At 41.7% G+C, this 16,184-nt stretch overlaps 1 protein-coding gene and 1 pseudogene across 2 annotated transcripts in view; both read left to right on the top strand.

Annotated features, from left to right (window-relative positions):
- The window catches only part of LOC109571826 (zinc finger protein 568-like), a 126,629-nt gene extending 111,610 nt beyond the window's left edge, over positions 1-15,019 (top strand). Inside the window, exons 6-8 of one of the 2 annotated variants that reach the window (XR_011561688.1) lie at positions 2,869-3,156; positions 7,567-7,704; positions 10,016-15,019. Coding sequence is in view for 1 of the 2 variants with exons in the window: in XM_070771621.1 (XP_070627722.1) it covers positions 2,869-3,156; positions 5,777-5,799 (311 nt within the window). In the remaining variant the exon portion in view is untranslated. Of the gene's footprint in view, positions 1-2,868; positions 3,157-5,776; positions 6,059-7,566; positions 7,705-10,015 lie in introns of those variants that run through there. The other variant, XM_070771621.1, reaches the window with a different exon arrangement.
- LOC109571825 (zinc finger protein 502-like) lies at positions 15,019-15,910 on the top strand (annotated as a pseudogene).
- Positions 15,911-16,184: the final 274 nt, after the last annotated feature.

Raw genomic sequence — 16,184 nt, 5'->3', positions numbered from 1 at the left:
AATTCCCTCTTTCAATTATAGTTTTAAAGTCTCTCTTCTTATTTAATTTCTTAAAACCAGTAGTATATTAAGTTTATCTTATTTCTATTCAGCTTCCTTGGACACAGTCTTATGTGTCCTCAGTTTCTGCTTAGTTCTCTGTCACTATGATCTATGATTTTTAGATTGAAAGACCGAATATAACATTCTCAGAAACATGTGTGGCAAGAAGTGCATTAAAGAATTACTAGGCACCTAGGATTTTTGAAAGTGTTTGGTGTCTCCACTTAAGATGACTAAAAGCAAGAAGTAATCATTAGATTGACTATTGAGAGGGTAACAGGCAGGAAGGCCAGGGGTCTCCAAATGGAGGAAACAGCCTGCAAGTGTCAGACATTTTTATCTGTCTTAAGCGGCAGGAAGAAACAAACTAGCAATATTTTTTCCTTCTCTATACAAATTTAAAGGGAGGTTTCTCTTAAAATACTGTGTTGCCATAATGACACCTGGTTTCCCCTGAAGTTAGCTATTCTTGAGCCTAGAGATAATCAATGCCTTTTTCTTATGGAAATGTTCGTCTTAAGCTATGCTAATGTACTATGCCTTTACCCCAAACTCTGTCTCCAAGTCGGTTCCTCCTCTTGGCCCAGAACCTACTTAACAAACCAGTATGGATATTGTTCTCCTAATCTATGTAAATGAAACTATTTGTATGGTGATCTGTCCTTCTTCAAGATTCAAGTTAATCATTTTATGGCCCAGGATAAACCATTTGGCGCCAAGACTATCCCAAAATGCATCTTATGGGTGAGGGGCCTGGTGCCATTCTGAATTTTAAGACATTCCTTTCTTTCATTAACAGACTGCTAGTGACTATATAACATCCAGCTGAAGACTAGCAGGCGGGTACTCTTTCTGCCCCCTTCTGATGCCTATGTCAGAAGCTTTCTCTATCTCCTTTATACTTCAATAAAACTTTATTACACAAAAGCTCTGAGCGATCAAGCCTCATCTCTGGCCCCGGATTGAATTCTTCTCCTCCGGGGGCCAAGAAGCCCGGTATATTCACATGATTCAACAACAACCTTTCACTATCACCTCTTAATTCAGTGGTCCTTGGAGGTTATTATCTTGTTTCTTCCCCTATAACCTATTTCTTTGCCATCTCATTTTGTCCAGCATTCTGTGTGTGGTCTCTGTTTAGAAGGGTGCAGAAACCTAGTTAATCTTCCTTCTGGTATCTGCACCTTAGTAGGTGAGGATGGTCCAGAGGTTTGTGCCCTTATCCTCTCTTGATCTGTGCTTTGATTGCTGTTAACTGTGACCAGAACCTGCTGGGGATATTCAGGGCTGTTTCCCCCTTGTTCTGTGGTTGTTACTGCCCTGTCTCTGGTGGTGCCTGCTCCCTGCGTGGGGTAATAGAGCCCCCAGATCTGAGTCTTCGCTGTGAATCTGATCTGTGGTGCCAGGCAGGTGGGATTGGAGCACACCCACTGGGACAGAAGTCACTGAGTATTACTCCTCTAGGAGTGTTCACCTCAGGGTGTGCTCTGGTGTCCCCTCTCATGCGTTCTGCAGGCTCTCGTGATATGGAGTGTTGGCACTGCACTTAGACCACCTTAACCATGGGCATGATGGCACATGGCCCTGGTGGCTCTCAGATGTTTTTTTTGCAAGGTCACCAGCACAGATTCAGTGAAGTCAGGTCCTGGGATTGCCTTGGGTGTGCAGCTGAATCCGCTGTGGTGCTACGGGGCACCTCTGGCTCTGTCCTGGCCCAGCCCCCTTGTGTAGAAGCCCACAAAGTCTACAGCTGCTAAAGCTACACCTGCCATGACTGGGAGAGCCCTGGTTGTTGATTCAGATGCTCTGTAGGGGCTGAGGTTACAAGGCCGGTCGTGGGTGTAAGCCCATGGCTTGTGTTGCTCCAAGGAGAGGTTTCAGGTTTCTTCTTTATCCCTGGGTTTCACGTGTGCTTTCAGCTCCATCTGTGCGTGTGGCCAACTCACAAGTGTCTTCTCCTGAAGCTGCCCCTGAGCACAGGATTCTGCTGATTGTGGAGGAGATGGATGGGAGAGGCCGTGTCTGGGGGCTCAAAAGTCCTACGTGGGTGGAGTTCTTCATAGTCCTTGGAGAGCAGAAGCCGGCACAAGGGACAAGGGATGCGTGGGCTTCTTGTTTGGGCGTCACTCACCAATGGCATTCTGCTCTATGGTGGTTCAGGCTTCGCCACAAGCATCTTGTTTGCAGAGCTCCTCCGTCATGGCCATCCCTTCAGGATGTTTCCTCATAGCCAACAGTAGTCCTCTGCCTCGGTCCGCTCTACAAACCCCACATTTCAGCACTCAGCCTTGTCTGCATTGGTGGACATGCCTCTAAGGCTGGGTAGGCAGGGCTGGGGTCAGCACCCTGTGTGCAGGTCTCACTCTGTCCTGCTGCCACACGCTGGTTGCCATGTTTTCTTCGCACAGAGAATGAGGCTTGCCTTCTGTCCAAACTGAGCTCCCCCAGTGAGAAGCTTCCCCGGATATGGAGATATCTCCTCACTTTCATCTCCTGGGAGGGTTACAGGCCCCAACCCACTTCCTCTCCTCTTCCTTTTCCTTCTTCTTTCTTTTGTCCTACCTGGCTCAGCAGGAATCTTTCTTGTCCTTTCAGATATCCAAGGGCCTCTGCTACTGTTCAGCTGGGCTCCAAGAGAATTGTTCCATTTCTCATTCATTTGTGGAGAGAGAGATGAGCTCCACATCTGCGTAAGCCTCTGGCATCTTGATCCTTCGGTCTCTATTTTATTTTTAAACTAGCTAATGGTCATCAATTTTCTTGAAATCTTTAAAGACATTCACTGAGAATAACAGGGAAAATTACTTGTTATTTGGTATCTTTCAGCTATGTCTCCACAAGACACCCAGGATTTGATGCCAAAGAATCCAGCGTTAGAGGATGTATTCCCAAAAGCAAACCTAGGAATATATCAAATATTTCACCTCAGAAACTTAAATTTAATGAAAGACTGGGAATATACAAGGGTATATGAAAGACAGAGAGGATGTTTTTATGGAAATAAGGAAATGGAGACAGTTACACATAATGCTAACATTACTGCCAAAAGCAATGAGCAACGTGAGTCAAACTGGGAAAAACAGCAACTTCAATCTTCAATATCTGCCGAGAAGTGTAAGTATTTAAGAAAAGATTTCCATCCTTTTTTGAAACCTACATATTCTCTGAAGGGACATGTGGAAAATATGGAAGGTAATTTAGTCTCTACTGCAAATCCTCATTCAGACAATTGTGAATGTAGGCTTCTACTAAACATACATTCAAGGATGTCTGAACACGTAAAATTTAACAATGAGTGGGAAAATTCACTATCTAATCAATTTGAGAGATCCGTGAGCAGAGAGTCATTTTTCTTCCCCCGACAGATATTTTCTCTCCATTCCATGATATATAATGTTGATAATAATGGAGGAGACATAATCCAGCCATCATTGTTCACTAAATATTGTGATATGGTTAATACACAACAACTTTCCATATGTAATAAAATGAGTCAGACCTTAAGTAACAGCTCCAGCTCCAATAATTGCAAGAGTATTAATGGTGGACTGAGAAGGTATTCGGGCAAAGAAAATGAGTATAGGGTTGAAGGAGACTCAAAACTTTTGAAACATCAGGGTTCCGAAACATCAAACAAGAGTTCTAAAAGTAATAAATGTAGAAATACCTTTGATCAAATGTCAGGTTTTTCTCTAGATAAGAGTACTTGTACTGAAGAGAGGACTTGTACTGAATATGGGAAGGTTTCTAATCAGTCTTCAGAACTTATTCAACAGCAGACTGTTCAGAATCCACAGAAAGAAAACAAGTGTAAGATATGTGGGAAAGTATTTAGTAACTCATGCCATCTAAGTAGACATAAGAAAATTCATACAGGAAGGAAACCTTTCGAAGGTACAGAATGTACCAAGGCATTTAACCATAGCTCACTTCTTACTAAACATCAGAGAATTGACGCTGGAGAGAAACCTTATAAAGTACAGAATGTGGCAAAGCCTTTAATCACAACTCAAATCTTATTCAACATTGGCGAATTCATACGGGAGAGAAGCCTTACAAATGTACAGAATGTAGCAAAGCCTTTATCTGCTACTCACAGCTAACCTATCATCAGCGAATTCATACTGGAGAGAAGCCTTATAAATGTAAAGAATGTAACAAAGCCTTTATCCGTGGCTCACATCTTACTGAACATCAGCAAATTCATCCTGGAGAGAGACCTTATAAATGTAAAGAATATGGCAAAGCCTTTATTACGAGTTCAGTCCTTACTCAACGTCACCGAATTCATACTTGGGATAGATGTTATAAAGGTACAGAAAGTGGCAAGGCCTTCATTAAAGCGTTCTAGTCTTACTAAGCATCAGCAAACTCATACTGGGGAGAGACCGTATAAATGTACAGAATGTGGCAAAACCTTTAATCGGAATTCAATTCTTACTACACATTTGCAAGTTCATACTGGAGAGAAACCTTATAAATGTAAAGAATGTAACAAAGCCTTTCATCGTCCCTCACTTCTTACTCGACATCAGCTAATTCATTCTGGGGAGAGACCTTATAAATGTACAGAATGTAACAAAGCCTTTATTTAGTGCTCACATCTTACTCAACATCAGCGAATTCAACTGGAGAGAGACGTTATAAATGTACAGAATGTGACAAAGCCTTTAGTCATAGTAGTAATCTCACTAAACATCTGAGAACACACACTTGAGAGAAGCCCTAGTAATGGAACAAGTGATGGAAGAGGTTTGCCCTAAACATGCATCAGAAAACACAAGAGTTTATATAAGAAACCAATGGAAGTGATGCAACAAATATATAGAAAGGTATTTAATCAAAGTTAAATCGAAGTAAAGATGCGTGCTCCTGCTGCTAAGTCGCTACAGTCGTGTCTGACTCTGTGCGACCCTGTAGACAGCAGCCCACCAGGCTCCCCCGTCCCTGGGATTCTCCAGGCAAGAACACTGGAGTGGGTTGCCATTTCCTTCGCAATGCATGAAAGTGAAAAGTGAAGTAGCTCAGTCATGTCCGACTCTTTTCGACCCCAAGGACGGCAGCCCAGCAGGCTCCTCCATCCATGGGATTTTCCAGGCAAGAGTACTGGAGTGGGGTGCCATCGCCTTCTCCGAAATATGCGTACTAGAAGGCATTTCATCAACTTTGTTTTCAGAAGTTTCTCTGAAGGAGAATGACTGCAGGGAGCAGTCCATAGTTAAAACTGATGGAAAATGGATATTTTAGCATGAATCGTGAGATGAAGGTTAATGGTTAGAACATTACAGTTCTTAGCAATGTATATATGCCTGTTAATAATGATGTGATGTGAGGTTATTTGGAGTGAATGTAATTCACCACTCAAATAATCCACGTTATGCTTTCTTTCTAGTGTGTTTGCAAACATAGATTTTTGATGGTTTATTAAAGATTAGCCTTTTTATATTGTGTTGCAACCATTTCTATCTAATCTCCATTAGAAGTTTGAGAATAGCATAATGTAAAATGGACAATGAGCATTTAAATAGAGGTGTTTGTCGTTGACGTGAAATATCTGGAGGTTGCCATGAAGTAAGTGATCGTTTAATCTTTCCGTGTGTTAAAGTAAGTCAGAAGTTCGTTGTAATGTTTCAATAGTAATATCCTTCATTTGTAAGAAGAACACAATGACAGTTCACTGCAATATTGATGTATCTTTATAATATTAACACAAGTCATGATTATTACTTGACAGTGTTGAAATCAAGACAGCAATAACCTAGAAACGTAAGAAACCCTTCCTGGAAAAGGCATGGAATTGGTGCATATCATGCTTGCTAAGTGCTTCCTAGTCTTTGTTTGGTAAGCCGTGGAAATCAGAAATCTCACATCATTATATCAAAAATTGAATATCTTTCTCCGTACTTTTGATCTGTATTTAATCATGGATCATACCGCGGATTGTAAAAGGTTTTATTTCAACTATGTGTGAAATTTAATACATGGTTATTCATAAAAGTGAATGGCTTTTATTGTTTCGGTTGTTGTAATGAATGAAATGTTAACCCACCACCAACAGCAACCTCGCCCACCTTATTTAAGGTTGTAGTGAAGAGACCGCAATTAACTGTTCGATAACACACAAGGATGGCATATAGGGAAATTAGTTTACTCACTGGATTTAAATTTCTCATAACTTCATGTACATTCCATCATTTCTAGGTTGTATCTCGTCTTTCATTTTGTAACTACTTAGACACTGGGATGATTCTAGTAAGAAAGATGATACAGAGTATTGTTGACAGTTTCCCTAAACTGCTCCATGATGTTGCTGCCTCAGCATCTGTCTGGGGATCAGGCAGCCTGCAGGTCCTTGAGCTCACACCAGCCAGTCTTGTGAGCACATGCACTAGATGAACCCCTTCCTTGAGACCAGCAGTCTTGCTGGACCTCAGGGTCTATCCACAGACCCCCGTTCAATCACACTGAGAGAGTCAATTTCTAGGCAGGTTGATAAGTCCAGGGGTCCCCAAGGAGAGAGGGGTCTGGAATTCTCAAGGAGGAAGAAAGGACAAATGTAGTTTTATCCTGCTTGAGGACACTCTCTGGAAAAACACTTTCTGGCTAATTTTGTTGTCTTAAAATGTAAATTATGGGAGTGGGTCTAGTGAGGTCTTTACAACCTCCAGACAGTCTTTCGATTCACTGGAATAACTAAATAAAAGTATGTAACTGCTTTGCTAACACTAGCAAGGGGGCACTCTTTCTGCCCCCTTCTGAAGTCTATGTCAGAAGCTTTCTCTATCTCTTTTATACTTTAATAAAACTTTATTACACAAAAGCTGTGAGCGATCAAGCCTCATCTCTGGCCCCAGATTGAATTCTTCTCCTCAGGAGGCCAAGAATCCAGGGGTCTTTTTTGGTTGAACAGCAACCTTTCAACACCCTCACAGTGCTCACCAGAATCCTTGACTTGGTTTAAGTGAATTAACCCACACTCAGCCTGGAGAGCCTGAGGCACTTCACTCAGGGTAAAGTGTAAAAGCTGAACTGCAAGTACTCTTGTTTTCTCTGCCTGATTCAAGCTTTAACCTCTCTCAGAATTTCCTGCCCTAAATCTTCCCCTCCATCAGGATTACGTGACCCGTTTCAGAAATGACCTCACTGATGCCCTCCCAACAGAGTTCTGTGTGCTCCTGTGGGAGTATCAGGGTGGTTTGTAGGAAGTGTTCCAGGAGATTCTAAGCAGAGGCCCAGGTTAAGGACGTAGCTCCTGGTCCATCTGGATCATCTGAGAGCTGAGCCCCGGAGTCAGTCTGAGGAGAGGCAGCAGGGTTGGTCTAGCTGTATTTGGACGGAGGAAGTCAGTCAGCTCACATCATCTGTGTGAGCAGAGTGTTAGGAGCTCTCTATGGGGAGAGAACAATCAAGAAATGAGTTCACAGGCTGGTCTCCAGGTAGAAATTCATTGTTCCTGAATCTCTCCTGAGACAGAGGACAGGAGAGGTCGGTATTCTCAGCTTTTCAAAATCCTTTTGTTTGTAGGAGCGGTGGTTGCAGAATATAAAGTTGTGTTGATGCCCTCCAAGGTATTTTCTCAAAACTCAGAAGTGCGTTTGCAGCGTAATATCCCCAGAGAAGACAGAGCAGGAGGAAGAAGAGAAGGAAATGGCAGCTTCTCAGGTAAATATCCTGTCCTGGGTTTCGGGCTGTGTCTGCTTTTCCTCCTAAAATGCCCCAGTGAGAATATGCAAGCCTTTAGCTCTCTGCTCCTAATTTTTCTTCCCGGGCATTTATTATCATCTTATCTTTTCCTATTTCTTATTATGATAGTGCAGACCAGCCCTTTAGACTACTTCCTGCTGTCCCAGACCCTTTGCTCCATTGTCTGCATTTTCGCTTTCTATGGAGCATGATAAATTCTCAACGTCAATCAGCGACTTTCAACTGTTGAAAATATTCTTTTTGTGAGAGATCAGCATTTGGCGTCACTCCTATCCTTACTCCCACTGGGATGTGGTTTGGTGTTGGGATTTTAGGGACGTTGGGAAATGCAGTAATGACAGCACCTGCATGCAATTTAGATATTTAGAACAGAGTTTGAAAGTGCCATTATACATAGAATCAACTCTCTTCTGTCCATGGGATTTTCCGGGCAAGAATTCTGCAGTGGGTTGCCATTTCCTCCTCCCCGGGATTCTCTCCACCCCGAGACTGAAGCCGCATCTCCAGCACTGGCAGGCAGATTCTTTACCACTGAGCCAGCTGGGAAGCCCAGTGACTCAACTCAGTGGTCCAGAGTTTTCCACAAAACTTTCAATGGGCATTGTACAGGGACGTGATGTTAGAGAACTATAGGAAGCTGGCCTGCTTAGATGATGACAGCTTCCTTCCAGAATCCCTTATCTACCTACTGGGTTTTGGTTCCATCATTTCTAGAATGTTTCTGAAAATTTTTGATTTCCACAGGAGTTTGAAATCTCTCCTTTCTAAGGGAAATGGGTATGTATGAATTTGGAAAGAAAGGCTTCAGGATAATTCATTATGCTGGTAACCTTTTTCTTCCTTGATGTACTCTGCCTCCTTCTGTGAGAGTCAATTCCTAGGCAGGTTGATAAGAAGTCCAGGGTCCTGAGGAGGAAGGGGGAGGGTGGTGGTCTGGGACTCTCGCGGAGGAGATAGGGGTCTGCAATTCTAAAGGAGGAAAAGACAAATACCTTTTTTCCCTTTACATTCCTTGGTCTTAGACACATAAAATGACTTTTTTATGTCTTTATGAGTCTTAGACACAGGACTTTTTCTTTAAGCCCAGAACTGATGATTAAACAACAAACAACTCGGTTTAAACTCTGTACTAGGGATTATATAACAAAATGTATCCTGCTTGAGCACAGTTTCTCCTTCCTGAAAACCTTCTGACTAATCCTGATATCTTAGAATTTATATTATGGGAGAGGGTCTGGTTCAGTTCAGTTCAGTTGCTCAGTCTTGTCTGACTATTTGCAACCCCATGGACCGCAGCACACCAAGCCTCCCTGTCCATCACCAACTCGCGGAGTTTACTCAAACCCATTGAGTCGGTGATGCCATCCAACCATCTCATCCTCTGTCGTCCCCTTCTCCTCCCGCATTCAATCTTTCCCAGTATCAGGGTCTTTTGAAATAAGTTAGCTCTTCGCATCAGCTTGCCAAAGTATTGGAGTCTTAGTTTCAGCATCAGTACTTCCAATGTATATTCAGAACTGATTTCCTTTAGGATTGTGGGAGTGGGTCTGGTAAAATTTGTACAACCTTGAGACATTCTTTTGATTTATTGTAATTACTGATTAAAAAAGTATATAGCTCCCTTGCTTAGACTAGCAAGGGGGGCACTCTCCATCCCCTTCTGATGTCTATGTCAGAAACTTCTCTGTCCCTTTTTCACTTTAATAAAACTGTGCTACACAAATGGTCTTCAGCGATCAGCTCTGGTGCCTGTCCTCTGGTCCCAAAGTTAAATCTTCTTGTTTGGAGATCATGAATCTGACACCCTTCACTGGAACCTATCACTGCATTCTAGGTTAGTGGTAATTGTATAAGCTCTGTAGTATTAAATAGACACCCCTGTTATTTTTTATTTTTTTTCCTTTTTTTTAGATTTTTTTTAATTATTATTTTTACTTTACAATATTGTATTGGTTTTGCCATACATCAACATGCATCTGCCACAGGTGTACACGTGTTCCCCATCCTGAACCTCCCTCCCCATACCATCCCTCTGGGTCAAGTTCACAGTTACACACTTACTTTGCCTTCGTAGTACTTGACCAGTATCTCAGGATCTGGTGTTATGTATTTGTTAGTGTTATATAGGTGATTTGAATAAAGGATTTGGGGAAATCATTTTCCAGGCTGTATTAACATTGTCTCTTGTGTTCTCGTCTCAACTGAACACATATTGGATTGGACACTGATGAGTCTCTGAAACACAAATATTCCTTTCTCTGATGAACAGGTCTTGTGGGCTCTAAGCTGGACCTGATCACCTTTCTGGAGCAACTGAACGATCCCAGGAATATAAGGAGAATGGAGACAACAGCCATATTCCCAGTATGTATGAATGGATGGAGATGATGACTCAGATAAGAGGTCCAAGGAGCTAGAGGAAGTCATCCTTCGTCAGGTGGTTTTGGAAGATCATCTTCAGTGGAATTGATTTTGGAAAACCTGGGTTTGTGTCCACTGCTGTCATAGAAATGTATCACCTGCCCTAGTCTCTCTTAAATCATTCATAAATTCATCTCCAGTGATTACTTTCCTTCATCACAGTGTGAACTAGAAGTCTCCTCTTGTCTTGTGAGAAACTGCATTCATTGGTTGCTCTTCCATTTCTGGGGGTCCTAGGAAAACTGCCCATTTTGAATAACTGTATGACAGTCCTTTTAAAGTTTCTTTGTACCTCTAGCCAAAAATGTGTGAGTGAAGTGGTAGACAAACTCCTAAATTACTAGGAATACTGGGGACAGGTTTTTGTTTTCTGATTTATAACTTCCTATCCACAGGGAGCTAGAAGGACCTTCTAAATAAATTTCAAATTCAAAAGCTTTTTTCACTACAGAAAGCAAAACCTCCCGAAAATGAAAGACTGCACATCTCAGGTTGACTACAAAGTTTCTCTTTTCCTTATATGATCTCATATTAAATATCTTAAGTGTATTTGCCCCAATTCTAAAATGGAAAATATTTACTATATTCAATTACCTCATAGAATTTTAAAATAAACTGGCATAAATGCTTAGCACATTTTGCACCATATTATTAATACTTGATTCAAGTTATAAACATTTCTAGATTATATAAAGAAATTAGTTTAAAAAGTTCTAATTGGAATATAGCTGTTTTACAATTTTGTACTACTGTATAGCAAAGAGAATCAATTATACCGATCAGTCAGTTCAGTTCTGTGGCTCAGTCGTGTCCAACTCTTTGGGACCCCATGGACTACAGCATGCCAGGCTTCCGTGTCCATCACCAACTCCCAGACCCTGCTCAAACTCACGTTCATCGAGTCAGTGATGCCATCCAACCATCTCATCCTCTGTCGTCCCCTTCTCCTCCTGCCCTCAGTCTTACCCAGCATCAAGATATTTTCCAATGCATCAGTTCTTCACATCAGATTGTCAAAGTATTGGAGCTTCAGCTTTAGCATCAGTCCTTCCAACGAATATTCCAGATTGCTTTCCTTCAGAATAGAGTCCTTGCAGTCTAAGAGACTCTCAAGTGTCTTCTCCAACACCACAGTTCAAAAGCATCAATTCTTCGATGCTCAGCCTACTTTATGGTTCAACTCTCACATCCATACGTGACTATTGGAAAAACCATATCTTTGAGTACACAGACATTTGTCTGCAAAGGAATGTCTCTATTTTTTGGTATGCTGTCTACATTGCTCATAGCTTTCCTTCCAAGGAGCAAGCGTTTTCTACTTTCATGGTTGAAGTCACGATCTGCAGTGATTTTGAAGCCCAAGAACAGAAAGTCTGTCACTGTTTGGATTGTTTTCCCATCTATTTGCGATGAAGTGATGGGACCAGATGCCGTGATTTTAGTTTTCTAAATGCTGAGTTTGAAGCCAACTTTTTCACTCCTCTCTTTCAGTTTCATTAAGAGACTCTTCAGTTCCTCTTTGCTTTCTGCAATTAGGGTCGTGTCATCTGTATATCTGAGGTTATTGATATTTCTCCCTCTCTTGATTCCAGTTTGTGTTTCTTCAAGCCTGACATTTCACATGATGCAAAGTGAAACTGAAAGTCACTCAGTTCTGACCAACTCTTTGTGACCCTATGGACTATACAATCCATGGACTTCTTCAGGCCAGAATACTGGAGTGGGTAGCCATTCCCTTCTCTAGGGGATCTTCCCAACCCAGGGACCGAGCTGAGAGCTCCTGCATGTTGTACTCTGCATATAAGTTACACAAGCAGGGTGATAATAGGCAGTCTTGACATATTCCTTTCCCAATTTGGAACTAGTCCATTGTTCATCTCCAGTACTGTTTCTTTTTGACTTGCATACAGATTTCTGAGGAGGCAGGTAAGGTGGTCTGGTAGTCCCATCTTGTTAAGAATTTTCCACTTTGTTTTGATCCACACCATCAAAGGCTGTGGCGTAGTCAATAAAGCATAAGTGGATGTTTTTCTGGAACTCTCTTGCTTTTTCTATGATTCAATGGATGTTGGCAATTTAATCTCTGGTTCCTCTGCCTTTTGCAAATCCAGCTTGAACGTCTGGACGTTCTCGGTTCACATACTGTTGATGCCACACTTGGAGAATTTTGAACCTTACTTTTGTAGTACGTGAAATGAGTGCAATTGTGTTAGTTTCATCATTCTTTGGCATTGTTTTTCTTTGGGATTGGAATGAAAACTGACCTTTTCCAGTCCTGTGGCCACTACTGAGGTTTCCAAATTAGCTGGCATACTGTGTGCAGCACTTGCGCAACATCATCTTTTAGGACTTGAAACAGCTCAACTGGAATTCTATCACCTCCACTAGCTTTATTCATAGTGATCCTTCCCATGGCCCACTTGACTTCAGACTCCAGGATGTCTGTCTCTAGCTGAGTTATCACACGATCCTGGTTATATTGGTCATTATGATCTTTTTTGTATATCTCTCCTTGTATTCTTGTCCCTTTTTCTTAATAGTTTCCACTTCTGTTAGGTCCATACCATTTCTGTCCTTTATTGTGCCCATCTTTGTATGAAAAGTTCCCTTGGTATATCAATTTCCTTGAAGAGATCTCCAGTCTTTCCCATTCTATTGATTTCCATACCACTTTGGTCTCCACAGAGCTATGAGTTTCAACCATATTTTTAAAAGGCTCTCTTCTTATTTAATTTCTTAAGAACTAGCACTTTATTTAGTTTATCTTAATTGTAATCCACTTCCTTGGACACTGTCTTATGTGTCCTCAGTTTCTGATTCATTTTCTGTCACTACCATTTATGATTTTTAGATTGAAACATCTAATAGAACATTCTCAGAAACATGTTTGAAAAGAAGTGGATTAAAGAATTATCAGGAGACTAGGATTTGTGAAAACGTCTGGTGTCTCCACTTAAGACGACTAAAAGCAAGAAGTAATTTTTAGATTGCCTATCTTCTCTTCATTTAGTGGTTTTTGTAGGGTTTGATGTTGCTTTGCTCTCTATATCCTATTTCTTGCCTTCTCATTTTGTCCAGTTTTCTGTCTGTGATCTCTGTTTTGACGGCTACAGTAACCTAGATAGTCTTCCTCTGGTGTCTGCAACTTGGTGGGTGAGGTTGGTCCAGAGGTTTGTGCCCTTATCCCCTTGATCTGGGCTTTGATTGGATTACAATGACCAGAGCTTGCCCTGGATATTGAGGGGATCTTCCCAATTGCTCTGTGGTTTTCACTGCCCTCTTTGTGGTGATACCTGCTCTGCTCCCTGGTTGGTGGAATAGAGCCCCAGATCTGTTTCTGAGCTGTTTCTGATCTGTGGTGAGAGGCTGGTGGGATTGGGGCACACCCACTGGGAGAGAAGCCACTGAATATTTCTCCTCGCAAAATATTCTCCATGGGGTGTGCTCTGTGTGTCACCTTTCATGCTCTAGCAAGCTCTTGTGTGATCCTATTATTGGCATTGCTCTTGGCCCCACCCTAAGCATGGGTCACCCTGTTTATTTAATTCATATGTAGAGTACATCATGAGAAATGCTGGACTGCATGAAGCACAAGCTGGAATCAAGATTGCTGGTAGAAATACCAATAATCTCAGAAATGCAGATGGCACAACCCTTAGGGCAGAGAGCGGAGAAGAGTTAAAGAGCCTTTTGATGAAACTGAAAGAGGAGAGTGAAAAAGTTCGCTTAAAACTCAACATTCAGAAAATTAAGATCATGGCATCTGGTCTCAACACTTCATGGGAAATAGACAGGAAACAATGGAAACAGCGACAGACTTTATTTTTTCGGGTTGCAAAATCACTGCAGATGGTGACTGCAGCCATTTAATTTTAAGATGTTTATTCCTTGGAAGAAAAGTTATGACCAACCTAGACAGCATATTAAAAAGCACAGATATTATTTTGCCAACAAATGTCCATGTAGTCAAGGGTATGGTTTTTCTAGGAGTCATGTATAGATGGGAGAGTTGGGCTATAAAGAAAGCTGAGCACTGAAGAACTGATGCTTTTTAACTGTGGTAGTGAAGACTCTGAGTCCCTTGGAGAGCAAGGAGATCCAACCAGTCCATCGTAAAGGAAATCAGTCCTGAATATTCATTGAAAGGACTGTTGCTGAAGGTGAAACTCTAATACTTTGGCCACCTGATGCGAATAAGTGACATTCGAAAAGACCCTGATACTGGGAAAGGTTGAAGACAGGAGCAGAAGAGGACAATAGAGGATGAGATGGTTGGGTGGCATCACTGACTCAATGGGGTCCCAAAGAGTCGGACACGACTGAGCGACTGAACTGAATCACTCAGATGAACCGTTGGGAGGAAACTGTAACCAGAGACCTGCTTACAACAGGGCAGTTGGCTTTTCTCTTAGGAAGTGAGTCCAGAAAGAAAGAGGGAGACCGGAACCCACATTGTTGTTTATAACATAACTACAGAAATTACATACCGTTACTCCTGCCAGAATCTGTTGATACACAGATTGCTTCTGTTAATTGTTGTTGCGGCTGCTGCTGAAGTGATTATGTTCTACTTTTGGTCACTGAGGAGACACCCATCTTCACACACTCACACAAAGGGCTTTTGAATTTTCCCCGTTTTTCAACTTGCTGAAAACACCTCAGATTCCCATAGAGACACCTCTCAAAATTTTTCTCTATTGCCTTAATTGTTTGAAACACTAGTTAGAACAAGCAGGAAGCAGCTCTGCTCCAGAAGGAATCGAAGAGATTTAAAGGCATGAAAAGGTAGAGAAAGGAAGCACAGCTGGACAGAAGGACCAACAGACCCAAAATTGACAGGAGTGGGGGTGAGGGGAGGCAAGGCTCCGCCCCCACTGGCCCCGCCCCTACGTCCCTGTGCTTTTGGCCTCTTCCTACCCTCGACCTTACGACGCCTCTTGTTGGCCGCGGCGTAGCTCACTCACCTTCCTCTGTCATACAGGAAGGAAACCTTTCAAGTGTACAGAATGTAGCAAAGCATTTATCCGTTGCTCACATCTTACTCAACATCAGCGAATTCATACTGGAGAGAAACCTTATAAATGTACAGAATGTGGCAACGCCTTTAATCACACCTCAACACTTTCTGAAAATCAGCAAATGCTTACTGCAGAGAAACCTTATAAATGTACAGAATGAGGCAAAGCCTGTAATCAGAACTCAACCCTTACTCAACATCAGTGAACACATACTGGACAGAAACCTTATAAATGCAAAGAATGTGACAAAGCCTTTATCCATTGCTCACATCTTACTCGACATCAGCAAATTCATACTGGTGAGAGACCTTATCATTGTACAGAATGTGGTCAAACCTTTATTCAAAGTTCAAGTTTAACTGCACATCATCAAATCCATACTGGGGAGAAATGATACAAATGTAAAGAATGTGGCAAAACCTTTATTACAAGTTCAAATCTTACTCAACATCACCGAATTCGTATGGGGGACAGACGTTATAAATGTACGGAGTGTGGCAAGGCCTTTATTAACAGTTCTTGTCTTACTAAACATCAGCAAATCCACTGGGGAGAGACGGTATAAATGCACCGAATGTGGCAAAGCCTTTAATCGGAATTCAGTTCTTACTACAGATTTGCAAGTTCATACTGGAGAGAAACCTTATAAATGTACAGAATGTGGCAAAGCCTTTAGTCATAGTGGTCATCTCACTAAACATCTCCGAACACATGCTGGTGAGTGATGGAATAAGTGATGGAAGATGTTTGCCCTAAACATACATCAGAAAACAAGAGTTTATACAAGAAACCTATGGAAATGTAACAAATATGTAGAAAACTATTTAATCAAAAATCAACTTGAAATAAATTACAGAGATTGCATACTAGAAAGTATTTCATCAATCCTCTTTTCTAAATTTTCTCTAGATGGAGAGTTACTGTAGAGAGCAATCCATAGTTAAAAAACAGAAAATGGATATATTAGCCAGGATCGTGAGATAAAGGTTGACAGTTAGA

Source organism: Bos indicus, chromosome 18 (assembly GCF_029378745.1).
Source record: "Bos indicus isolate NIAB-ARS_2022 breed Sahiwal x Tharparkar chromosome 18, NIAB-ARS_B.indTharparkar_mat_pri_1.0, whole genome shotgun sequence".
Taxonomy (NCBI): Eukaryota; Metazoa; Chordata; class Mammalia; order Artiodactyla; family Bovidae; genus Bos; species Bos indicus.
Note: the sequence above shows the minus strand (reverse complement) of the source record. Positions and strands in the feature narration are given on the sequence as shown.